Source organism: Marmota flaviventris, chromosome X (genome assembly GCF_047511675.1).
Source record: "Marmota flaviventris isolate mMarFla1 chromosome X, mMarFla1.hap1, whole genome shotgun sequence".
NCBI classification, from domain to species: Eukaryota; Metazoa; Chordata; class Mammalia; order Rodentia; family Sciuridae; genus Marmota; species Marmota flaviventris.
In genome coordinates, this window is record NC_092518.1 from 47,884,134 (window position 1) to 47,911,812 (window position 27,679).

The window sequence follows — 27,679 nt, forward strand, 5'->3', positions numbered from 1 at the left end:
GTAGCAGTGATTGGTTAGTATAAGAGGGGGATTCCTTTGGACTGATTGGTTTAAGCCATGAGGGGTGTACGTGCTAAACAACATGTTATCAACCACCAAAACTACTGGGGGGTCATCTGGCATCCCAGGTATTTTCCCTGTCTCATGCTGATTGGTGATTGCTAGGGGGTTGCTATAGGTCTTCACCTAGCCTCACTGAGTCAGGGACACCTGGCGCAGCGCCGCAGATATCTCCTGTTATTTTCAGACAAACAATTCAGCAGGGTGGTTATCTGCCTAGAAAGGCTCTGTGGGTTTTTCCAAGAACAAGGATTACGCCCCCTTCCTTAGGACAGGCCTTGAGGTAGAAGCTGTTGTTATTTATTTTCAAAAATGGAATCACATCAATTTCTCAGAACCCTGTTACATGTTGAGAAAATAAACATTATATTGGGATAACCAGATTTTTTAAAGTTAATAAAATTCACATCAATAAAACAGCATAACATTGTAAAAAGTAGTTAATTTAACTAGAATTGTAAACCAAACAGAGAATTTGGAGCAAATAAAGTTTTAAATAAGCCCTATATTAAAAACTTAATTTTCTTAAGCAATCAAAAATCTAAAAGCAAAAAAAATATAAATCTTTGTTCTTTAAGCCAGTTCTTTGTAAACATTGTAAAAGCAGATCACTATTTTAAGGAATCCTTTAAATTTTTCTAAAATTTAAACATTATGTAAGGGTCCGGCGAACGACGGAGGAAGAGACCACCAAGAGACTGACTCATGCAATTGCAGAAGGGGGTTTATTGAAGAATCCAGCGCGCTGGGGCTCTGTGCTCACTCAACAAGGGAGAGCGGCCCAGAGCCCCGAGCAGGGGTTGAGCAGTGCTTAAGTATACTTTTTGGGGAGGGCGGGGGCTTTGCATACATCAGAGCAAATCATCATGAGGTGCGGGAAAATCAAACAACAATTCTTAGACATGATTAGTACATTCATTGGCGGGAACAGGTCGGGCGGGGATGATAGGTCAGTTCTAAATCAGGGTACACATTCAAACTGATTGGTTTAGGCCCTGAGATGCCTACGTGCCAAGCTGCACAGGGTCCTAGGTTATTAAACAACTAGATGGTCAGGGGGAATATTTACTGGGCAGTCCCGGGTATTGTCCTAACAGCTACAGGAATTTCAGGTTTTGGGTGTAGCATAGGAACTTAACAATACCTGGTCCTTTACTTTTTAACTCAGGCCTTGCAGCTTAGAAACTTTACAATACCCGGTCTTTTACACTTTAACTTCAATTTCTTTTACTCTTACAATTATTTAAGCAAATCAGAAGGATAGAATATTTTTAATATTTTTTTACCTCAATTTCTTTTCCCCCAAATTTTCAAATGTGCTCACTTGTAACAAAATAGTTATTCTCTAACCTCTAGTGCTATCTAATGGCATACAAGAAGTTCTCAAGTTAACATTCCTTTTGGGGGAAAAAACTAGTCCTTTAAATCCAATACTCATTACCCATTATGCCTCATTATTAATAGGAGATACATACATAAAATCTTTTTAAAAAGTTTTTCAGAAAACAAAACTCATTATTATGCTATATCTTAGGTAACTAAAAGTGAAAACATGTAAAATAATACAAATCCTAAAAAAAAAAATGATGAAATATTAGAATGAGAAAGCTACATTTATAGCAAAAAATCATAATCACTTTTTCTAGTGAGAACAGCTCCACATTTAACTGATGCAAAATAGACTATTAACATCAGATAGAGCAGAACATTCATTTAACAGCTCTGAGAGTCAATAAAGCACGTGCTGATATTGTAATTACCTGAGTTGTTTTATAAGAAATATGATATTACAATAACAATTATAACTTTAGAATATCAAAAGAACTGATATATGTTTACATAAAATATTTTGGAATCAAATAAAACCAGGCTTTCCAATCTTTTTATTTTTTTCACTGAAGGGTAATTAACATTCATTTTATTTTTAGCAATCATAAATTTAGGGCCTATACAAACATGGACCTTTTCTAACACAGGAATGGTGGAGGAAAAAAAAAACTTAAAACAAGTCTCAAAAGCCAATGTCCAGCCAGGCGTGGTGGCACACACCTGTAACCCCAGTGCCAGAGCACTTGCTTAGCAGGAATGAGGCACTGGGTTCTATTCTTATTATAAATAAAATAAAGGCATCTGTCCATCTACAACTACAAAAAAAATTAAATTAAAAAATAAAATTTTTATTAGTTATTGATGGACCTTTACTTATTTATTTGTTTATTATATATGGTGCTGAGAATTGAACCCAATGTGTTTATTATATGTGGTGCTGAGAATTGACCCCAGTGCCTCACACATGCTAGGAAAGCACTCTACCACTGAGCCACAACCCCAGCCCCACACATTTTCTTAATCCATTCATCTATTGATGAGTATCTGGGCTAGATCCATAATTTGGCTATTAACAATAATTTTAATTTTAATTATCTGTGTCTACATTTATAGTCTCATTTGTAAGTTTCTGAATACTTGAAAAATTAAGATATATATTCACATATTCATACTCCAGACAAATCATGAATTCGTATATGGGTATAAGTATTACACACTTATCAAAAATATGTTGGGGGTATGAAATGTCCAAGATTTTTACCTTTGAATCTTACAAGGTTTGCCAGTAAAAACAAAGTGACTTAAAAGCTACAGTTTTAAGTATTCAATATATATAAGTAGAAAAACAGAAGCAGCTTATGTACTACAAATAATCAGGTAAGGGTTTTTTATTTTTTTTTTTTATAATCTGTTGACTACAGTACATATAAAAGTCCTGTTTATATTCATCAACAGGCCACATAATCATTGCTATTTGGATCAGCATTCATTAATGAACCTTTATAGGAAAACATTGGTTGTTTTTCTAAAAACTGACAAAACATTTATAAAAATTTGTCTGATTTATATTTACCTGAATTGCTCATATTAATGGTTATTTTTAGATTACCCATGGAAGTATACTTAACATTTTACTTTTGTGAGAAAGGAGTACCGGGGATTGAACTCAGGGGCATTCAACAATTAAGCCACATCCCCAGCCCTATTTTGTATTTTATTTAGAGACAGGGTCTCACCAAGTTGGTTAGCATCTTGCTCATTGTTGAAACTGGCTTTGAACTTGCAATCCTCCTGCATTAGCCTTCGGAGCTGCTGGGATTACAGGGATGTGCCACTGTGCCTGGCAACATTTTAGACATTGCTGAAAGCTCAGTTCTTTTCCCTGCTGCCAATCCAATAATAAGGATTTGGTTTTGAGAAAAAGAAAAGGTCTATTGCTTTGCTAGCAAAGGAAAAACACAGGAGACTTCTGTCCCAAAGGTTGTGATTCTGTACATCAGTAGGCTTTTAAAGAGGTGATTCAAAGGCCACATTCCATGTGTTCTCTGTTGGAGTTGTAATTCACTTGTTAATGTGGAAGATAGTCATTTCTGAGTTCTTCTGGTGCCATCCCCAAAGTCTTGATTAATTTATTCTTATGGATGGTGTGTGCTCAAGGACAGATAACTCTGCCTAGGGTGAGAAATAATGATAATCCTATTTTCCCCAAGATTAGGGAAGGGAGAGATTAGGGAGGTGCTGGGAGAAGAAGAAGAGAGAGAAAATGTCCATTTTAAAAGTAAGTTGCAATGACAGAGCATCAAGGGCTATATTCAAAGCATAAAGTGAACCACAGTTACATTTCCCCACTTTTTGTAGGGCTGACAAAGTGTACTATTTTATGTTATATTTAAAAATTTGTTTTTCTTTTTAAATGTCCATGTAGGACTGTGCTCAGGCTATACTCTCCTGCCAGGTGTTTAATACCAAGTTGGTCAAAACTAATGACAAATCTAATGACACAGGGGGCAAGCATTAACAGAAGGCCTATGACAAGGAGAGGGATCAGGCAAAGAAGTGCCTACTGGAGAAGGGGGTTACTTAGCTGTCATTCTTCAGTAGAGCAGAGCTGTTGTTTCCGATGTTCAAGATCCTGCTGGAGTTGTTTTATCTTGTCCTTTACCATACCAGATTAATTGACATGAAAATAGCATTCCTCCTGTAGGTACAGACAGAGTCCACTGTTTTAGGCAAGATCAAGGCCCCAGGGCTGGGGTTGTGGGTCAGTGGTAGAGCACTCACCTAACACATGTGAGGGCCTGGATTCGATCCTCAGCACCACAAAAATAAATAAATAAATAGAAATAAAGGTATTGCATCCAACTACAACTAAAAAATAAATATTAAAAAAAAGATCAAGGCCCCTTAGATTCTGCAGAACCACAGCAGCTACAAAATCAAGTCGGGATTGTATGGTTAGTATGGTTTGAGCAAGTTGATGTAAATCTCTTAGAAATTGGAATGGTAATTCCTAGTAATGGTACCCCTGGGAGGTGAGTGCAGAATAAGGGAGGAGTGCAAAAAATGAAAAAAGGAAGGATTATACTCACAGTTCTGCAGTGTCCTCATGGTCCTCAGAGACTGAAGGAAGATTGGGGGTTCTGTCCTTGGAGAAATGCAGCTTGAGAGGACCTGTGGGTGTCACTGTATAAAAAGGTGGAGAAAACCATTTTAAATGGGAGTCATGAAACAAATATGGTGTGCCCTCAAGGTGGGCCACTGAGGAAGTGGTAAGAATGATCCAATAGGGTCCAGTCCATTTTGCAGACAGTTGAGAGGACGTGGGGGGCGGTGTTAAAAATTTCCAAGTTGCCAGGAGACAGAGTGGGAGAAGGGGAAGAGGCAGAACTAAGCTTTGCCTGAACAGCATTACCGTATTGCCAAAGAAGTTTTCTAATGTATGCAAGAAGAGGCCAGAAAAAATGATGAGCAAGGGGTAGTAAAGAATCAGAGGGTGGTGAGCTGAGCAGGGAGATAAGCTGTCCATATAGAAGCTCAAAGGGGGAAATGTTGAGTGACTAGTTTGGAGGGCTCATAACCTAAGAAGAGCCTTGGGAAGGAGTTTAGTCCAATTTAAATGTAATTAATGGGATAGTGTAGTGAGAATGTTCTTCAAGGTCCGGTTGGTACTTTCCACCTTGCCAGAGGACTGGGGATGGTAGGGGATATGAAAATGCCAGGAGATGTCGAGTGCTACAGACCATGAAACATGGGAAGTAAATTCAGGATCATTATAAGACTGAAGTGAGGAAGGAAGGCTGAATCGAGGAAGAATGTGTTCAAAGAGGATGTTGGCACCATGGGGGCACATTTATTGGTGGTAGGAAAAGCCTTGACATATCCTGAGAAGGTGTCAACAAGTACCAAGAGAAAATTGTACCACTTGACTGGAGGCATGTGGGTGAAATCCAGCTGCCAATCAGAGCAAGGGAGATGTCCTCTTGCCTAGTGTAAAGGGAAGGCAGGTGGGTGGAGACTGGAGGTGGGATTTATTTTTTGGCAGATTTCACAGGAGGCAGAGAGGGTAGAGAGAAATTGTAGGTCCTCTGGAGAGAGTTTAAGGTGGGACTTGAGAAATTGTTTTAAAGATGTGGTGTTAGGGTGAAAGAGATTGTGAAGGAAGGTAAGCATCTGTTGAGTGTCAGGTGGGGAAGAGTCCATCGGAGGACTAGCAAGCAGAGGACTGCAAGTGGAGTACGTTGTTGGAGGGTGGTTGCCCTCACCTCAGAGTCTGCCTTGTTGTTGCCAAGTGTCACAAAGGAGGTGTCTGATGGGATTTACAATGTGAGATTCCAATGGATGTGGGAAGCTTTGAGGCCTGAAGGAGTTTCAGGGTCCAGATTATATATTGTAATAAAGCCTTGGTTGGGCAGTCTAAAAATGTTGAAGGGTTCTCATTCTTATCTTGGAAGATTTCCTGGAGCCTTTCATAATTGATAGTCTTATGGGCTGCCCTTCTAAGTCTTGCCATGAGTCAAGCAATGAATTGGTTTCTGCTAGTTACTACTCTAGGTGAATTATAATCCCAATTGGGGTCTTGATCAGGGACTGCTTCAGTGCCAATCGGATGGGCAGAGGAGGTCTGATGTACCTCATCAGCATAATTTCTAGCTTGCTCCCAAACTTGCCTGTGCTCCTCAGGCAGGAGGATGTTATATAAGACCATATGGACATTGTGGAAGGTCAAATTATATGATTGAGTCAGATATTGAAACTCTTTGATCTATGTGGTGAGACTTGAATATAGGACCCAAGCCTCTTTTCTTTCTTTCTTTTTTTTTTTTTTTTTAGGTGTAGATGGACACAACTCAATACCTTTATTTTTATGTGGTGCTGAGGATTGAACCTGGGCCCTGCCTATGCTAGGTGAGTGCGCTACTGCTGAGCCACAATCCCAGCCCCCCAAGCCTGTTTTCGCTGTGAAAGATCTGACAAAGAGAAAGGAACATGAACCCAGATTATACCATCTACCTCAGCCACCTCATGTAGAGGACAGAGAGATACGGTTTGGGCAGGGGCAGCCCATGAGCATGTGGCAGAAGAGAGGGGCTGAGGGGACAGTTGCTGTGGAGGCTTCATTAGAAAGAATTGTGGTATGGCGGGGGCTTGTGGGCTTTTCTGCTGGGTCAAAGGAGGAAGAGTCCTGGGTAGGATCTTATGTCTCTTTGGAAGTAGGCATAGCAGCAGTGAGAACTTAGAGGACTTGTGCAGGAGAGCAAGCATTTCAGAGAGAGGGACAATGGCAGACCTGATCCTGGGTTGGGTTTAAGGCCTGAATATATGATATCTCTTTCCATTTTCGTAAATGCTCACAATAGTTGATAAGATCCCTGATATTGGGATCTATAGTGCCGTTAAGCAGCCATTTAGAGTCATTATCCAAAGGATATTGAGGCCAGATCTGATTGCAAAAGTGGATAAGTTTTGGGGGGTTTAGGTCTGGGGTGAGAGACAGAGACCCTAGGTTATCCAGGAGGCAGCCTAGGGAATTATGGGGGGGGGGGGGAAATGGATAAGGAGCTGTCCATGGTGAGACATAGGAGGTGAGTTTAGAGGTGAGGCATTCCCCCATCTCTAGTATCACCTAGTCTAGAGGAAAGTTACACTCAGGGGGTCATCACCACAGCTGGGTAAGTGTCAGGGATGGAGCCTGTAGAGACACTTGGGTGTCCAGCCGGGACTACATAGTAGAGGCAGAAGCCTGTAGAAGGGGCAAAAACCCATAGAGATTAACCCAAGGCCAAGAGGTAGTCTCACCAGGAGCAACTCCCAATCATCCTCGGTGGTTTTTTTTTTCTTAAAACCAAGCACCCAAATAAAAGACTACCTGTAGACTTGGTTGACAGTAGGAATCAGCCATAAGCTGTGAAAGATGTGGCTGGGGGTGCCCCCAATCACATGGTAACCCTTGGAGTGCCAGATGATCAACGGTCACGTCCCAGGACCTGTAGGTTGTTTAGGTCAATCAGAGGCAGGGATCTTACCTGAAATGTCTGGTGGTAGGTGCAGAGAGAGCATTCGGCAGAATGGAGGGTCTGGTCCCATGATAGAATCTGGATCTGGGCCCAGGGATGCTCAGTGACCCCCAAAGAGGGGAGCAGGCACATCAGGGAACTGATCCCAGGTTTTGGCATCAAAATGAAGGGAAAGTGAGGAATGACAGATGGGTAAGTGAAATGAAAGATGGAGACCAGGCAGAGATACACACCAGAGTTTATTCATTAGAACTGACAAATAAGGCCACCTCTCTCTAGAAGAGAGAGGCAAAACAGGCTTAAGTTCTGGGACTTTTATGGGGGAGGCTCAGGAATCAGAGGTCGAGAGTACTAATGTGGGCAGTTAAGGGTTGGGTTGGTATGAGGGAGTGGTGAGCCTTTCTCAGAAACACCCTTGGGTGGGAAAGCAAAACTTTTCCTTAAAATGACTGTCACTTAAGATGGCCATTCAGATACTAAGCAAGGACCTTGTAACACTAGGATCTATTACTAAAACTTTCCTGGAAAATTGTCAGAGGTTTTCAAACAATTTCCTGATCTTCTGGAACAATAGCCATATGTGATTCATTTAACTCATTGCCTAGAGAATTATATGCTAAAGATAGGTAAAATTCAAAGGATGTTTACAGAATTGAAATGACCCTCTACACCCATTGGTAATTTTATCCATAAATTTGTACAATGATAGTTTGCACTCATTTATAGGTTAAAGGATAAGATAGTGATCTCCTGAGGGCCTTCACAGCTCTTGGATCTGAGTTTGTAGCATTCTGTTTCAGTGGTTTTCTCCTCTATTTTTAGTTCCAGTGTTTTTTGACTCCAGGAAGTGCCACTTCAACATACAATAATAAGGTTTGACCTTTATCCTTCCTTAGGTCTCTGGAGCCAAACCAAACTATTTTAAGCATACAAAGAAAGGGAAGATGATAACAACAACAACAAAAATTTAAACTGACATACAAAAAGCACAAGAAAAAAATTTAAAAACTAGATAAAATTAGATTTCATCAAAATTAAGATATTTTGTGTATCAAAGACTACTATCAAGAAAGCAAAAAGAGGGGCTGAGGCTGTGGCTCAGAGAGAGAGTGCTTACCTAGCACGTGTGAGGGCCTGCGTTCGATCCTCAGCACCACATAAAAATAAATAAAATAAAGATGTTGTAAAAAAAAAAAGAGAGAGAGAGAGAGAAAGCAAAAAGAGCCTGGTGATGGCACACACCTGTAATTCCAGCAGCTCGGAGGCTGAGGCAGGAGGATTGTGAATTCAAAGCCAACTTCAGCAATTTAGTGAGGCCTTAAGTAACTCAGGGAGACCCTGTCTCTAAATAAAATATTAAAAAGAACTGGTGATGTGGCTGAATGGTTAAGGACCCCCGTGGTTCAATCCCTGGTACAAAAAAAAAAAGGAAAGGAAAGAAAAAGAAGCTGGGATGGTGGCATAACACTGTAATCCTAGTGACTCAGGAGACTGAAACAGGAGGATTGCAAACTCGAGGCCAGTCTCAGCAATTTAGTGAGATCCTAAGCATCTTAATGAGACCCTGTCTCAAAAAAAAAAAAAAAAAAGAGCTGGGGCTATGTCTCAGTTGTTATGCACACTGGGTTCAATCCCCAGTACCAGAAAAAAAGAAAATGAAAAAATAAGAAAAAAAAACATGCTAATGGGAGAAAATGTTTGCTAATCACATGTCTGATAAGAGCTTAATGTCCAGCACATATAAAGGACACCTATAACTTAAAAGCAACAAGCAAACAACTCAACTAAAAAATGGGCAAGGGGTGAATAGAAATTTCTCTAAAGAAAATACAAATGGCCTTCTTTACGGTTGGAACCACCATTTTCTAGTAATTCACCAAAATGACGAACACAAAGGGAAAGAGAAAAGGAACCCAATATATGTTCTCTAGGCCTTTTAGAAAACATGGAGTTGTTCCTTTGTTCCATATATGCAAATCTACAAGAAGGGTGGTATTGTAGACATCAAGGGAATGGATACTGTTCAAAAAGGAATGCCCCACAAGTGTTATCATGGCAAAACTGGGAGAATCTACAATGTTACCCAGCATGCTGTTGGCATTGTTATGAATAAGCAAGTCGGTCAAGATTCTTGCCAAGAGAATTAATGTGTGTGTTGAGCATATTAAGCACTCTAAGAGCTGAGACAGTTTCCTGAAATGTGTGAAGGAAAATCATCAGAAAAAGAAGGAAGCCAAAGAGAAAGGTACCTGGGTTCAGCTGAAGCACCAGTCTACCCCACCCAGAGAAGCACATTTTGTGAGAACAAATGGAGAAGAGCCTGAGCTGCTGGAACCTATTCCCTGTGAATTCCGGGCATAATAAATGTACTACAAAATGGACTGTAAAAATGATTTTCTTTTTTTAAAAAAAGATAATATACAAATAGGCAATAAGCAAATGAAAAAATGCTCAGCATCATTAATCCTTTAGGAAATGCAAATCAAAACCAAAATATTACTTCACACCTAGTAGGATGTATATTATAATAAAAATAAATTTAAAGAAGAAAATAATGAGTGTAAGGGGAACATGGAGAAATTGGACTCTTGTGCATTGTTGGTAAAAATACGAAATAGTGCAATCACTTTGGAAAACAGTTTGGCTGCTTCTGAAAAGGTGAAACATAGAGCTACCATATGACCCATAAATTCCACTCTAAGGTACATATCCAAATGAATTGAAAGCAGGAACTCAAACATCTGTACAGCAATGTTCCAATGTTTATAGTATCATTACTAATAATAACAAAAAATGAAGAAAATAACTCTGCCCATCAACAGGAGAATGGGTAGACAGAATGTGCCATATATATGAAACAGAATGTTATAAATGGGAATAAAAGTCATAAAAGTGAATAAAATTTTATATATACTACAACATTGAAAATATTATGCTTAGTGAAATAATCCAATAAAAATGTTGTATGATTGCACTTATATGATGTACCTAGAATAAGCAAATTCATACAAATGAATTAGAACGCTATTAGGTTACCATGGAGAGAGGAAAGAAAAGAAAGAAGATTGATTGTCTAACAGGCAGAGTTTCTGTTAAGGATGATGAAAAGTGTCAGGTACTATTATAGTATGGATATGCAATGTCCCCCAAAGGCTCATGTGTTGAAGGCTTGGCTTCCAGCTAGTGGTGCTATTAGTAGATGAGGCCTAGTTGGAAGACATGGGTCACTGGGGTCCTCCCTTCTGGACACCATAAGGTGAGAAACTTGCTTCATCATATGTCCCCTGTCGTGATGTTCTACCTCACCATGGGTTCAAACTGACAGAATAAAGCGACCATGGACTGAAACCTCTGAGCCATTTCAAAACTTAAATAAATCTTTCCTCCTTTAAGATGGTTCTCACAAGTATTTTGTCAAAGGGACAGAAAGCTAACACAGATATAGAGAGTGGTGATGGATACACACCATTGTGAAAGTATTTGCCAATGAAGTATATGCTTATGAATGGTTAATACAATAAATACTATGCTAGGAATATTTTAGTACAATTAAAAAATCAGGCTATGCTAAGTGATGATGGTTTCTTCCTTCCTTGACTGTTGCCTTGATCTGGGGAACAGGAAAGTACAAACTTGAACAATTTTATGGCCTGCTGTGTGTCAGGCACAAAAATGTTGCTGAGATATAAATGTTTCCCAAAATTTTGATTATCCAGTTATAATAAATACAACTACTGAATTTAATAAGAGAGAGTCAGGATAGAAATAGCAATATAGTGGAGATTGTACAGCAGCAAGAATATAAACAAACAAAATGTGGGTCTATAGTCCATAGGATAATATAAAACAACTTTAAGAAATTATGTACTAAATATTTGGAAAGCAGGAAGATCACATACAAAAGTGAGATTTTAGGAAGACTATTCTTAGTGCAGTCTGAAGGGAGAATTAAACAGTGAGGGTTAGGAGAGAAGCAGGAGAAAGTAAAAAAAAAAAGAGGTAATAGTGCTTTAATAACAATCCACACCAAAATCTCTGAACTAGAAATATTGGCAATGATCATGGAAAAAAAGAAATAAAAAGAGGCTTTCCACAAATAGAATCAGCAAAAATTGCTAATTTGTTAGCTGCAGATGGCAAGGGAAGAGGAAGAAATCAAAAAGAACTTCAGGAGATTTATGTCAATAACTGGTACAGTAAATTGAAAGTAAAAAATCTTCACTTAGGGGTAGGAGAGAGGATTGTAGTACAAAGATTTTAAGTTTGGATTTGGATATGTTGAGTTTGAGGTATTGGTAGATCAAGGAGATATTCTGTAAACAATTCAAAATGTAGGACTATAGATGTAGAAAATGGTGGGGCAGAAAATTTCTATTGGTGGAGTCCTATAATTATTGAGGATCCTTGTCTCAATATTGGAAAGATTAAAAAGAAATGAACTATCAAGCCATGAAAAGACATGGAGGAACAATAAGTGCATATTAGTAAAGAAACCAACCTGAAAAAAGTTTATGCTGTATGAGCCCAACTCTGACATTCATAAAAAGCAAAAACATGGAGATGTTGATGTTTAAAAGACTGGTGGTTTCCAAAGGCTTAAGGGATGACAGATGAATATGTGAAGCACGGGGGAATTTTTTTTTTTAAGAGAGAGAGAGAGAAAGAAAGAAGAGATAGAGAGAATTTTTAACATTTATTTTTCAGTTTTCAGTGGACACAACATCTTTATTTTATTTTTATGTGGTGCTGAGGATCGAACCCAGCACCCCGCGCATGCCAGGTGAGCACGTTACCGCTTGAGCCACATCCCCAGCCCCAAGCATGGGGGAATTTTTAGGGCAGTGAAACTATTCTGTATGACACTACAGTGTGGATGCATGTCACTAAACATTTGACAATCCATAAAAAGTACATTAACCCTAATGTAGACAATGGACTTCAAATGATAATGATGAGTCAACGCTGGTACAAACCATTCTGGTGTAGGACATTGATGGTGGAAGAAGCTATGTGTGTGGAGGGAAGGGATGCATGGGAATTGTACTTTCCATTGAGTTTTTCTGTGAACCTGAAAATTAATCCCACTCCCAAAAGGCTATATTTAAAGATCAGGAAGGTCATAATAGATTGTTTTATACCTAACCAATTAGATTTTTTATTTGTTCTTTTTATTTATGCATAACATTAGGATTCATTTTGCATAAAAAAAATCATGGGATATAATTTCCTCTCACTCAGTTCCTTGTCCCTCCCCTTTCCTTCTCCTTCTCCCTCCCCACACCTTCCCTTCCCTCTACTCTACTTGAATTCTCTTTAATTACTCTCAGCAACTGGTAATCTAATATATTCTTAACATTTCCTTTTTTAAAATATTTTTTTAGTTGTCAATGGACCTTTATTTTATTTATTTATCTCTATGTGGTACTGAGAATCAGACCCAGGGCCTCACACATGCTAGGCAAGTACTCCATCACTGAGCTACAACCCCAGCCCAACATTTCTAATAATATAATTTACACCACCGTACAGATAGTCCATTCCATTTTTTAAACAGTTCCAATTATTGGAATATTAATGTGTGTGAAGAAAATTAGTTGTATCTGTAAAAATATAAATGTATTTTCCAAGGAAGAGTAGTCTGTCATTTCATTGTTCTATGCTATGTCATTCTTCCTACAATTTTGAATAGGGTTTGCAATATAATGGAAAGTTAGAATAGCACTGGGTGAGCTCAAAATCTAGATTCTAGACCCAACTTTACTACTATCTTCCTTAACTCTCTCCTTCCTGGGAATCATTTTTCCCCCAGTGAATTAAGGGACTTGGGTGAGATCCTCTCTAAGTTCACTTCCAACTATAATTGTGGTTTTTCTTACAAATTCTTACATTTTTCCCAAGATAGTACTATTCCATCTTTATTACCAGAGGGTGATTGTATAAGAGATTTTGAGTATTTGGCAGTGGGGTTTAAATTTATCACAATGTTCTGAGATTCCTTCACACCAAGATTTGACTCTGATATGGTACATATTGCCTCCTACCCAGTCCAAGTTTCCTTCCAAATAAGAGATTTTCAGAGTTACAAAAAAAATGTGCTGTGAATGGATAATTATGAATGTAATGTACTCCACTATGGTCATGTATGTAAGAAATAAATAAAAAAAGAAAAAAAAAGAAATTACTGGTAAGCCCTAAATAATCCAGTCCTTAAGTCAAAACTCAACCAGAGGGACACAGAGTTAAGCCATACTATAAATCTCATACTCAGTTACTGACTGAAACAAACTTTGCTATGTTTATATCTGGGCTTCAACTCCCTTCCTTTTAGTGTCCATCCAATATATTCAAGTATAATATGAAAAATGTGTATTCTGAGGTTGGAAGAGCTTGGGATTGAATCCTAATTATATGAATGTAACAGGGGTTCACTTGGCTTTGAAACTTACATGTTTTTTTTTTCTTTTCCCCAATCTTCTTTTCCCCAAACTTCTCCTTCCTGATCTCATTTTCTCTGAGTCACTTCTTTATTTATTTTTCTTAAATATTTATTTTTTAGTTTTAGGTGGACACAATATCTTTATTTTATTTTTATGTGGTGCTGAGAATCGAACCCAGTGCCTCACTACATGCTAGGCAAGCACGCTACCACTTGAGCCACGTTCCCAGCCCTAAATCAGCTCTTTAAAAACCCCCTGTTCCTGCTTATGGGCAGAATCATAGACAGCCTTTGGGACAGGAGTTCCCAGTGTTTTCCCTTTACTAGCAAACCAATAAACCTTTTTCCTTTTTCTCAAAACTGTGTCCTTGTTATTAGGTTGGCATCAGGGACAAGGACTGAGCTTTTGGCAACATGAATACTAACTGTATGATTATTTTATTTAACCTCTCAGGATGTTCATTTCCTTACCCATAAAAATAAAATAATACCTACCACAAAACTTTATTGTAGAGATTAAGTTGAGTAATCTCTTAAAATCATTTAGCAGTGTCTAAAATACAATATAAATTCAAAATATGTCCTCGCTCCCTATTTTCCTTCCTTCCTTTCTTCACGTTTCAGATCCATCCTCAGGCTGAACTTTAGAAACCATGATGGAAGAATCTTATCCATTCAAGAAAGTCTTTGACCCACTTGTACTAAACCTGCCTTCCTATCTCTTAGTGAGAAACTGATGTGACTCCATTTTTAAAAATATATAAATAATACCAGCTTCTACCTCAAGGCCTGTCCTAAGAAAGGGGGTGTGACCCTTGTCCTTGTAAAAACCCACAGAGCACTCCTAAGCACATAGCCACCCTGCTGAGTTGTTTGTAAATAACAGGAGAGGTCTGTGGCACCAGGTTCCCTGACTCAGGCCAGGTGAGGACCCATAGCAACCCCCTAGCAATCTCCAATCAGCATGAGACAGGGAAAATACCTGGGATGCCAGATGACCCCCAAGTAGTTTATGGTGGTTGATAACATGTTGGGAAACCATGTAGTTTAGCATGTACACCCCTCGTGGCCTAAACCAATCAGTTCAAATGAATCCCCCTCTTGTACTAACCAATCACCCCTAACCAACTTGTTCCTGCCAGTGAATGTGCTAATCAATGTTAAGAGTTGTTGTTTGATTTTCCCGAGGTATGGATGATAGACCCAACCTGATCTTTTCTTAAAATTGGGAGCCATCTCGCCACAAAGCCATGAAAAGATAATTTTGGCTTTACTATAAATTACTGCAAATTCTGAACCTGCTTGGAATGCCTGCCCATGCTTTGAACTCACTCATGCCTGGCTCTCTGACCAGATAGCAGCCCTCTCTGAAACTTTAGTGACGCCTCACAAATCTTGGCCTTCCCTGGCCAGACGACGACCCTCTCTGAGGCTCTAATGATCCTCATAAATTCTGATGTTGGGGCCAGCAAAAAAATGTAAACTACCATTCTTGTGATGCTCGTCAGAGTTCTGTTATCTGTAACCCCCCTTTGTGTAACTTTCTGGGCTATAAAGCTGGGCTGCAGGAAAGCTGTGGCTGCTGTCTTGTTCCTGAGGTTTTGGGGTGGAGAGGCAGCCCGGCCGGTCGAAATAATAAGCTTGCTTTAATTTGATTTTAATTGGAGTCAGTGGTCTTTTCTTGTGTCCTGGTCTAACAATGGAATGTTTGATTTTCCCGAGGTATGGAATGATCTCACTGAACAAAGGACCGGGACTCACTCCCTGGGACCACTGCATTGGGAATGGTTGTGAATCCAGGTTCAAGCTTGCAATAAAGACTCTTGTGTGATTGCATTGGATTCGGCTCCTGGAGGTCTATTGGGGTCCCATGAATCTGGCATTACATTGGAAAGGCAAGTTGGGCAGATATTTGACAATGCTGTGAACCAGCCTAGGTATTCTTTTCATTCTCACATATGTCACTTCCATAATCACTTTGTACCCTATAAAATGAGTTGCAGAAACAATCTTGCCTACCTATAGCATTCACAGGACTCTCACAATTCCAGGATTGCACATCCAGAATTGTGTGTTGATTAAGAATTAGCCTCTGGGAATCAGACTATGTATAGAGTAGGAAATAAGAGGGCCCTCTGAGAGATGTTATAAGATTCACACACAGTGGTCAGATCAGAGCTATACACAGTCAGTTTAAAGATTTAGTAACTTCTAAGTCACAGCAAACCCTGACTCCAAGTTCTGATTCTAGACTAACCAAGCAATCTTGGTATTATAATCTTTTTGTTTTTTTCAGGGAAAATATTTGCAAATTTTATTATAGAAAAGTTCTAATTTTCTTAAAATTTAAAAACTACTGCAAAAAGTAATATATAAACAACCATTATAATCTTGTTTTACATATATATATATATATATATATATATATATATGACTAAATGACACAATGTACTCTTTGTTGAATACAATCCTATGGTCTGACAAGTTATATATTATTATAAATTAATAATTTAATGCACAGAGGTTTTCACAGGTAGAATAATGGGTAAAATCAGCCCCTTGTGAGCTTGTCTACTGTGAATAAACATGTTTCTGAGCTAACTAGGCTCAGGGCCAGATCTTAACTGTAAGGAATTCACCAAGGTAACATAGCAGCCCGCAGGATTTTCTTAGTGACACCCTAACTTTGCCACATGCCTTCTTTTTTTAATATTTATTTTTTAGCTTTAGGTGGACACAATATATTTTATATTTATGTGGTGCTGAGGATCAAACCCAGTGCCTCATGCTTGTCAAGTGCTTTAACTCTGATCCTCAGCCCCAGCCCCCACATGCCTTCTTTTAAAATCTCAACAACTGAAAACTAATCTGAGCCACAAATTAATTTTAACTATTCTTTAAATAGAAGTATATAAGCCATAGTGAGATCAGATTTAAGATTCTCCACATAATTGTTACATACAAATTTGTATTTGGTTCTCACCTTGTCCCTAAAGTTTCTAGTAGTTTATATTTTTGGGTTGTGTTTTACCGTTAGAGAAATTCCACACCCTATGTTTGATTAGTGCATGGTTTGTGTACCTTCTATCTTAATTTATTTTCAGCAGAGAAAGGTATTCAAACCATATTGATCCCTACATCAGTTTAGATCCAGAATCAGGTATTACTAAGCATAGGATATCATCAGTGTGTACCATGTATCTAATGTTTTGCCTCTCTTACCATGTAATCCCCAGTCCTGATGCATAACTCTCATTCATTAGGAAGGTGATCAATTATTCATTTATGAAACAAATATATTTTGATCACCTATCATGTGCCAGGCATTAGAGATAAAATTATATGCAAGATGTGGGGCCTATAGTCTGTGGGAGAGAGAAACTTTAATCATATTTCAAAAACAGGTCATTACTAACTGGTTCACCTTATTAACAAAAAGTACTAGAAGTTTTAGGAGTGGATCAGGAGGTACTGGTCTGCTCTAGGGGGTGGGTTGTTAGGTACTTGATGGATTTTTTTTTTGAAACAGTAGATAAGTGATTAGTTACATGATTAATTATAGCTCCCTTAGATTCAGGTTCTACAAAAGAACCTGAATTAAGAGACTGCTACTTATCTCTCTTTTCTGTTCTTAAAATACACACTTTTCTGTTTTTAAAATATACACATTGCCAGGCTTAGTGGCTCACACCTATAATTCCAGCAGTTCAGGAGGCTGAGACAGGAGGATTGCAAGTTCAAGGTCAGCCTCAGCAAATTAGCAAGGCTCTAAGCAACTTAGCAAGGCCCTGTCTCATAATAAAAAAATAAAATGGGCTGGGAATGTTGTTTAGTGGTTAAGTGTACCTGGGTTCAATCCCCTGTACCAAAAAAAAATTTTTCTCAAACTAACTGGTGTAACAGTACCAATTTCTCAGGATAAGTTTTGGGAATTAAATAACATAAGTTGGGCTGGGGATGTGGCTCAAGCGGTAGCACGCTCGCCTGGCATGCCTGCTGCCCGGGTTTGATCCTCAGCACCACATACAAACAAAGATGTTGTGTCCACCGAAAACTAAAAAATAAATATTAAAAATTCTCTCTTTCTCTAAAAAAAAATAACACAAGTAAATACCCAAGACTATGTCTGCCATGTATAAATTGGTATTAACTAAAAATTAGATATTAGGCCAAATTAATGGTTGTAAAGCCGATTTTCTCCTTGAAACACTAACAACTTCTTCAATAGCCAAGTTCTCTTCCATTGAGGGAAATTAAAACTAGGGGTTTTCACAAGTTCCTCATTAAACTGATCCTGTACATTGTCTAAAATTCCTCACCTCTGCCCTCTTAGAGCACTAATCTGTTTGACTTCAAAACAATTAGTTCTTAAACCATGCTTATGGTTTGAACCATAGAACCTTATGATTCCCAGATAAATATAAGACATTGGATATTAGCTGAGTGGCCTGTTCATTACTTTTATTTGTTTAATATAACAGAAATCCCAGTAAGAATTTTTTCTTTTTAAATTTTCATTAGCCAAAGTTTGAACTCCACTACCTTAAAACAATAAGTTATAGAAAATTTATGTTAAAAAGATAACTGCTACTTTGGTGAAGTAACACATAATAATGTCACCTGGGTTTTTGGTGGTTTTTTTCTTCAAACTAATGCAAATTCCTAAAACTACTTTGAAGATATAGAACCAATGATAATATTTTTTTTAAAAAATGGATATATAAAATAAGTTTCATAAGCTAACGTTGATGATATTGCAAATTTTCCCCACATGGATGATTTAACACTTTTAACACTTTTTCCACTTCAATTGACTTTCTTCTGAGTCTCAGACCTTTGCCATGTTTAGGGCCGACCAGCACTTGAATGCCTTTCCTCCATTTCCATAATCTTATATTTTAGAAGCCTGCTTCCTGTTTTTAAAAATGAAAACACTAGGGCTGGGAATGTGGCTCTGCAGTGAAGCACTCCTGGATTCAATCCCTGGTACCAGAAAAAAACAACAACAATAAAGTTAACTATGGAAACAATGGCTAATAATTAATGTTCACATAAGAGCTGACATGACTGTTTAGGCCAGGTACAAGCTGAGGAAAAGAAGGTGATCTGTGTGGAAGGAGAAATATGGAACTAATAGATTCTGGATATGATGAAAGAAGAGCTATGTAGCTTCTGAAAGACAAGAGAGAACAGTTCTTAACACCTCCCTAGGCCTTTGAAACTCAATTGGACTTAATTTCCTGATATTGGACTCTATAAGGCAAACAGATCTTTAAAATGCCCACCCAATCATACCCCTGATGTATGCATGCACTTTTAAATGGGTTTTAGTTCCTTGCAATCCAAGAAACCTGACTAGAAAATCATTCGAAAGGTAACAAGCACAAATAGAGGCTGATGTTGGGACAAAAAAGCAAAGAATAAAGGAAGAGAAGGATATTTGATCACTGGGGTGTTATAAAGCTATTCAAAATAGTGTTAAAGATCTTCTAAAGTGGGCCCTCAAAGTTTCTTTTTCTTGACTTGGCTCATCATCTCCAGCAAGCCAATCATTTGTCTCAATTCCCTGATGTTTTTGTATGAGGGTGTTTACTTTCAACCTGTATAATAAAAAGTTATCAGTAGAGGCTTCAGAAGATGAATTTTGATTTATTGGTTTTTTTAGTTCTCTTTTTTCCTCTTCATCTTCTACCTTCTCCCATTCCCACTCCCAGATAAAAACATACATACTCACTTTAGCTAGTCAAGAAAAAACAAGTTAACAGCTGACATATACATCCAACTATTTGACCAGTGAAAACCAAATTAACACACATATATATATATATATATATATATATATATATTTACATAAAACAATTCTTTTCTTACCCTTCCCCTATCTACATACTGTTGCATTTCAATGCTAATGAATAAAACAGGTATTTGGGGGCAGTGTTTTAAAATGGCATATCTGCTTATACCTGTGTAATAGCCATGGTACTCATCCTATTTTTCTCAGGTAAAATGAATTTCAGTGCCAAGCCTTTTATTCTTGAAAATAATCACTTAAGAAATTGTTCTCTTCACCCACCTTTTTTTTTTTTTTAACCCAGGGCCTTACACATGCTAGGTAAGCACTGAGCTACATCCTCAGGCCCTTTTAGACAGGGTCTTGATAAGTTGTCCTTCTTCCACTGAGCCTGGTAAAATAATAGCAACTGTGTGTGTGTGTGTGTGTGTGTGTGTGTTTACTTTTTAAAAAGCATATTCCTGGGCTGGTGATGTAGCTCAGTGGTAAAAGCCTTGCCTAGCATGCATGCAAGATCTGAATTCGATCCCACTACTGCAAAAAGAAAAAATAGCATATTAATAATTACTATAGCAATCTCTAGCTCAGAATGAAAAATACAGGGCTTTACCTAGGTGAATACAGATAATAAGTCATGTAAGCATATCCACACTTTGGTGGGGTGCTAAGAAAGTTTGGAAACCATGGCTCAGCATTTCTCAACTAACTAAATTTTGTGGCTCTATCTATCTGTATTCACCCAACAAATTCATTTCTACTATCTATAGCAATGTGAATAGACATGCCTATTCACATTTAATACTTTCCCTCAGAAGGTATCCAAATATACAACCCAAGGCAGGTTGGAAGCCAGATAAAATGGCACGATGTGTAAGAAGAAAATTCCAAATAAGGTTCAACTGGTTACAGTGACAGGAGTGACATTGTCCATGATTAGATGGAGGACTCAAAGCCTAAGAGTAATGTATCTATTTCTAAAGGAGATAGTTGACACTGGAACAGAGAGAGGAAAGAGAGTTGACTTTTCGGTTTGTATTTTCCAGGTGATTTTTTTGTTTTTTTTAGTGTCACTCACGGTAGAAAACATATTCAGTGTAAGAGGTCCAGATCTTGTCATCTGTTTGGTCATGTGTGACAGTGCAGGTGCCAGTGGAGTTGCATGCTACCATGTGGAAGCCAGCATCAGCTAGTCTGTCAAAGGCTTGTTCCAGAAAAGTGAATTTGAGATAGTATCGAGAAGTGTATCTCTCAGGAGGACGGTCAGGGTCTCTGCTTTCATTCAGAGTATCTCCAAACACTTCTTTGGCCAAGGAGATCTTACCACACACCATGATTCGGGCCACACGGCGGAATTTGGCATCTGTTTGGCTGTCCCGACCCAGAGTATAAGAGCCTCGATAGCCAATAGTGATGAAGCCTGCCTTCTTGAGATGAGAACCAGCACCTGTTGTCAGAGCTAGAGGGTTATCAGGGCCACTAATATGGACAATACTACTTGAAGAGGGATTAAATGTGGTGTCAATGCTGGGAGATAGCTCTTCTAGGTCATTTTGGCATAGGTCATTGCCAACTGAGTTGAGCTTATTCATTTTAGGAGCCAACATCTTGACCAGTTCTGGCAACCTGAAGTATTCTGCTTCTCTTTGGAGCCGACCGTGCTCTGGAAAGTGGTCGGGAAGCACTACTTGCCGGTCCCTCATGTAGTCTAGCACATAACGAAAGAGAAAACCATCTCGATCTATGAAAAACCTCCCTTTGTTGTCCTGGGTCAGGGAACAAAGATTCTTTTCACTGAACATTTCCCAGAGCAGGGAACCAGGAATGCTGATCAAAGTAGGATATCGGGTGATGTACACTTGACCACCGACATTGAGTTCAATAATCTGAGGGAAATGACTGAAATCCCCACTTGGTTTGGTACAACTGGATTTTTCTGGCATGGCCATATTGACCTGCAAAAGCAAAACAAATTGGTTTTAAGTAAGGATTTACAGGATGTCCCCATTCTGTTTATAAGCAAACATTTTTCCACACATACACATTGTACATATCAAGAAACTCAAGCAAAAGCACGACCTTTTACTAATTAACTAAGCTTGAGGATGTCAACATAGAGAAAATAGTGCATGATTTAGCTTTGCAATGATTCCTAATGTCCTTCTAAATGCACATGTTTCAGGCGATAATAATTCCTCATTTCATGATGGCAGGTTATCACAGTTCATGCAAGGCCCCCTCTCAATGATGCTCATTTAATTCTTTTACTTTATTCTCTTACTCTATTTCCATTTTTGTCCCTGCCCCCAACACAGACAACCATTCTGATAAGTTTAGTATATATCTTTTTGTTTGTATGCATTCTTGCAAAATGGATTTTATGGTTTTATATATATATATTATTGTATTATATATTTTGTTCTTTTTTTCATTATCAGCACCATATTACTCAGATCCCTTTTTGTTTCTATGATTGTATCTAATCTTCTGTTTCTAATTGTGGCACCTGCTTCTAATGTGCACCCACCACATTTTACCATTCACTCTCCCAGTGATTGAAAACCCAGATTACTTTCAACTTCCTGATATAATGTACACCCTTGTACACGTTCTCTATGATTTCCAAATCCTGACCTCTTTCTCTTTCCTAAACTTCAGTTCTATATTAGCAACATTTTCTGACTGCCTTGGCAGCACCTTGAATTCAGCATGTTCAAAATCACTCATGTACATCAAAGTGTTTTTTTAAAAGTAAGTTATTATTAATTATTTCTCTTCATGTTTCCAGCCCAAACAGGTCAAATTTTCTGACTTTTCCCCCCATCAGTAGTACCACAATTTTTTCAGTAGTCTGAATTTGAAATTCAGAAACCTCAGTCATGCTATTGATTTATTCATTCTTCTCATCCATATTTCTCACTAACCTAGAAATTATTTCTTTATGATATCTCTTGCATACAGTTTATTATTGCTACTTCCTATTCTTATTCTTCACTCATATAAGAATCTCCAGTTTGGTCTGTCCATCTCTGGTTGTTACCAAATCATATTTAGTCTCTCCTGCTAACACACAGCCAAACTAAGATATTTAAAATTTTGCTATCAGATTAGTTGTTATCATGTCATATCTGTTTAACAATTTCTGGTGGTTCCACTTTGCCTATACATCAAATTCAAACCCCTTACCTTGGAATTTAAAGCTATCTACAAGAATTCCTAATACTATATAGGACTTACTATTGCTAGGTATTGTTCTTAGCTGATGAGTTTATCCCTGATTTAAAACAACAACAACAACAAAAAACACCTTGTCCAATATATGTCTAATAAGTAGTTTTGCTGATGTCCAAATTCAAGCAATAGCACTCCTGTGTCCATGTTATTAACTACTATGCTATACTGCTCCCTTTTGATCATTATCTGCTAAGACTTTTTTACACATAGAAAATAAAAAGATAAAGGTCATTGATCATTGTCAATGATGTTTGCTTTAAATTTGTGGGGGGGTTGTGAGTTTTTCGTTTTGTCTTGTGTCTTTATTCACATCTCCCCCACCCCTGTAAAACCTTATTCCTTCTCCTTGACATCCACCTGTACTTCAAAGACCAATTCAAGTCCCAAATAAGGTCAACCTCCTCCTATTTCTTTATTAAACTTGAAAATCTTGGATTTTTTTAAAAAAAACTCATATGGCTTTCTACTCCTTAACATAACAGTAATAGTAGTAATATATGAGCTATACTAAAAATAGCTAACATTTACAAAGCACTTACTATATACCAGTTCTCTTCTGATCCCTTTTCATGTGATCACTCAATTAATTATTTGTAACAATGCAATGAGGTCAGTTCCACAAACTCATCCACCTTTTCATGTTCACATGCCTCAAACTTATGATTCCTTCTGCTTGAAATGCCTTGTTTTACTCTAACCACCCCAAGCTCCTGGTCCCTCCTTGTGAAATAATATAATATAGTGGCTTTGGGCAGTTCTGAATTGAATCCCAGGTCTGCTACTTACTAGCTGAGTAATTTTTTTGTGGGGTGGGGATTGAACCCAGGGCCTTGTGCATGTGAGGCAAGCACTCATATATTCCCCAGCCCCTAGCTGAGTAATTTTAGGCAAACTATTTTTTTCTCTGAGCCTCAATTTCCTTTCCAGAAAATGGATACAATAAAATACCCTAATTAATAAGATGAGAAAATTATATTTAAGGCAAATAAAGTACTTAACACACCACCTGGCATATCATAAATGCTTAACAGATGGTAGGTTACATTAGTTTCCTTAGCTTGTCTCAGGAAAAGCAATAAAAGATTGCTTTTCACTGAACTGATTATGGCAAAAGAAGTCTCATAGTGATCTACTGAAATCGTGCTAAAATGAAATATCCTAACTTTTCATCCCATTCTTTTATATTCATTATCATTGCAGTTTATAAGTATCTCTATTGGAGAATTTGTCAGCCCCTACTAGAACTAGAACTGTTTATTTATTTATCTGTTTGGCCCTAAGGCAACAAAGTAATCTTTTTTAAAAGATTTATTTTTTAGTTGTAGGTGGACACATACCTTTTATTTTATTTTTATGTTGTGCTGAGGATCGAACCCAGTGCCTCATGCATGCTAGGCAAGCACTCTGCCACTGATCTATAGCCCCAGCCCACAAAGTAATCTTTTTTTTTTTTTAAGATGTTGGTAATCCTAGAGACCTTAATTGTTAGAAGCAACTGGGCACATTTTTTAAAATTTATTTTTAAGTTTTAGGTGGACATAATATCTTTATTTTACATTTATGTGGTGCTGAAGATTGAACCCAGTGCCTCATGCATGCTAGGCGAGCACTCTACCACTGAGCCACAACCCCAGCCCCACAAAGTAATCTTAATTTAAATTTCCGCATCCCCAGCACTGAGTCTGGTGATTAGCAAGCCTGTGGTAAATAATTATTGAATGATGAGTAAATCACCAACAAACAAATGTAACAATAAATCACACTAAAATGTGACATTATTTTCACAATCCCACAGTATATGAGTAGAATTCCATTTAGAAGCTGGTGCAGTGGTGCATGCCTATAATCCCAGCAGCTCAGGAGACTGAGGCAGGAGGATCACAAGTTCAAAGTCAGCCTTAGCAACTTAGCAAGGCACTTAGCAACTCAGTGAGACCCTGTCTCTAAAAAAATTATTAAAAAAGGGCTGGGGATGTGGCTCAGTGTTTAAGCACCCCTGGGTTCAATCCTCAGTATAAAAAAAAAAAAGGAAATCATTTATAGAAATTCATTTTGAATACACATTTAAGAACAAGAAATGTACATATATTAGATTTTGCAGGTTTCTGAATACAAAAGAGGTCTTATTTATTTCTTCCAGAAACAATGACAAAAGTCCCAAATGCTTTTCCCCATTGTACAATAAAACAGATCATTTTATAGTACAAATAAGCATTTGGAAAACAGTAGTGAAAATTTATTATTTGCTTTTCTTTCTTGTTGCTTTGAAGAGACTTCTGCCCAGGTCAACTAGTAGTTTAAAATCCTATAAGTGAGAGTCACATTCAATTTAAGGAGTCAAGCTGGGTATTAGATTTTGCCTCTTACATTAAGTACAGAATTTTTAGCTGAATTCTAATGACCCAGCCTTTGTTTCTGGAGGAAGAAGTCGGAAGCAGAAAAGTTAAGCCTAGAACTGTATAGGACTTTTAACTGCTTCCTCTCTTTGGTACAATCACAAATATGTTTTTAAACACAAATATAATTTTTCTTTCAGAAATTTTACACTGAAAGCTAGAATCTGAGAAGAGTTTTTTTTTTTTAAGAAATAAAAATGGAGGTAGTTCCCTCACTAATTAAAAAAGTCTAATTCGAAAGAGCCCCTGGAATATTATCATAACATGAAGTCAAGAAGGGCATACTTCCCAAATAGAAAGATTATTATTTGTTTGCATGTATTTGCAATTTGCATATAAAATTCTTTTAATATTCTTCCTTTTCCTTTCTTAGTATTTTCTGTTCAACTGGTTTTTCTCCCATGGAAGCAAAAAGCAATTCATTCAAATCTAACCATCCATCAGTTTTTGAAATGCTTGCTTGGCAAATGCTTTTTAAGGAATCTTGAAATGTCTCATTTATTGTCTTGTGTATAAATCAGAGGTTGATAAGGATTTGTGGTTATTTGCCTCAGCAAATCAAAGAAATAAAAGTCTCTGTAAAGGAGGAAGTAAATGAGACAATGTGTAAAGTAGTGATTTAAACCAGATGAAAAAAAAAAGTCCTTAAACCCAGCTGTATACTGCAAGCCCAGAAGAACTGAGCTTTACACTTCAATGTTTCAAAGGCACTGAGGAAAGTAGCAAGTTCATCCTTCCCTTTCTACAGTCAAATAATCTTCTTAATTGTAGTACTTATAACCAAGATCCACTGTTTCTAAAGGGAAAAAAATGTCAAATATATGAAAACAAACTATAGTATTATCTCTTCTTAAGATGCCTGATTTCTTCCTGAAAATGTAGAGTTTTCTAAGGAAATCAGACAATTTATAAATGACCAACTTCCAATTTTATTAAATCTGAAATCCTTCTGTCCTAATCTCTTCCCCCTCTCTCCCTTTTTTCTCCTCTCCCTCCTCTTCCTTCTTTTGCCCTGCGTTCCTCTCTCTCTCCCCTCTCTGACCAGTTTGTCTGAAATATACACTCACTTATAAAATGAATCCACCAATTTTAAATGTGGTTCCCACCTTTTCTGTTGCTCCAATTAAGAGATACAAAAAATCAGAGTAGATAACAGCTGAACTGGAAGTGTAAACAAAAGGAGAAAACAACTTTAAGAAATAAGAAATAGTTTTTCTTCTACTTGCAGGAGAAAATCCTCAGTAGCATTCCCTTCCTTTTCCAATTAGTTTATACTTATGGCTTTTAGCCCGCTCATAAAAATGAAATGCCAGTACCCAGGTGCTTAAAAACAAACAAAAATTTTACTTTTCAATTAACCAAATGATGAAAGGCAATCTGAGTTTTCAGAATTGCCCTGCAGAAAGAGCCTCCCCTATTTTTGGATCTGTAGCCTGCTTTCCAATCAGTAGGTTTAACATGCAGTCCTCTCTGCGTACAGAGAAAGGACAAACAGGGACATGCGCATCCCCAGCTCAAATGCAGAAGCTCCTGAATTCCAGAAGCAGTTTACTGGAAAGGAAAGACAAGGAGATCAATGGAGTAGTTACCTTGAATCTCTAGTTTCTGCGATATTCTTAAGCAGTCTCAGTCCCTGTGTGTCTTGCTGCCTTGCCAGCTCAGCTCTGCTTGTGAAATGACTTCCTGCTCGCCTTCCTTTCTCTGGCTGTGCGCTTTGGCGCTTGAGCAGAGTTTTCCCTTTTAATACTAGCAAGGCTATAGACCCTCCTCCCCTTCTGTGACAAACTCGGTTCCCTCCGCTGCCCGCCTCCCAGATAGAAAACGGCAAGCTCTTCATTCTGCAGTTTGAGGAGAAAGCAAAGGAGAGAGAATAAGATAACCATGGTGGTGATGTTAAAGGAGTCGAATTTGGAGGTAAAAGAGAATTTTTGCTCATCATTTTCTTGGTTCCAGCAAAACAAATAAACATTTAGCACATGCAAATTACCTGAATGTATTTTTTTTTAACTAAAGCATTGGCTGGATTCTAAAATTGAATGTATAGGTATGATTAACAACTTTATTGTGATAATAACTCAAATGGTCTCTATTGTTCAAATAAATAATTTACTAAGTGTCCTGTGTGCAAGATAATATTAAATGCTGAGGATAAAGAAATAAATTAAACACGTTTTTCATTCTTAAGACTCTTACTGTTTAGTCCAGGAGAACAAACGACTATAAAATGTTAAGTGTCATGGAAATAACTAAGCATACAGTGTTGAAAAGACACAAAGGAAAGACCCCCTAGGCCATTAGGGACTCCTGAAGGGTTCCTGGAGGATGTGACTAAACAATTTAACAAATAAATAAGAATTAGTAGAAGAAAAGCAGGAAGTGTATTCCAGGCAGAAAGAACAGATCAATGAAGATGGTTGTGGGA

At 37.8% G+C, this 27,679-nt stretch overlaps 1 protein-coding gene and 1 pseudogene across 1 annotated transcript; one reads left to right on the top strand and one right to left on the bottom strand.

The window, feature by feature from the left end:
* The first annotated feature begins 9,284 nt into the window (after positions 1 to 9,284).
* LOC114083545 (large ribosomal subunit protein eL21-like) lies at positions 9,285 to 9,764 on the top strand (annotated as a pseudogene).
* Positions 9,765 to 18,353: 8,589 nt separating this feature from the next.
* On the bottom strand, positions 18,354 to 26,959 carry LOC114083554 (BTB/POZ domain-containing protein KCTD16-like). The gene is made up of 2 exons (XM_027924844.2): positions 26,847 to 26,959; positions 18,354 to 21,582 (listed from the first exon to the last, which is right to left on the bottom strand). The coding sequence occupies exon 2, from the start codon at positions 21,574 to 21,576 to the stop codon at positions 20,698 to 20,700; it is 879 nt and encodes a 292-aa protein (XP_027780645.1). The 5' UTR covers positions 21,577 to 21,582; positions 26,847 to 26,959; the 3' UTR covers positions 18,354 to 20,697.
* Between the last annotated feature and the right edge of the window lie 720 nt (positions 26,960 to 27,679).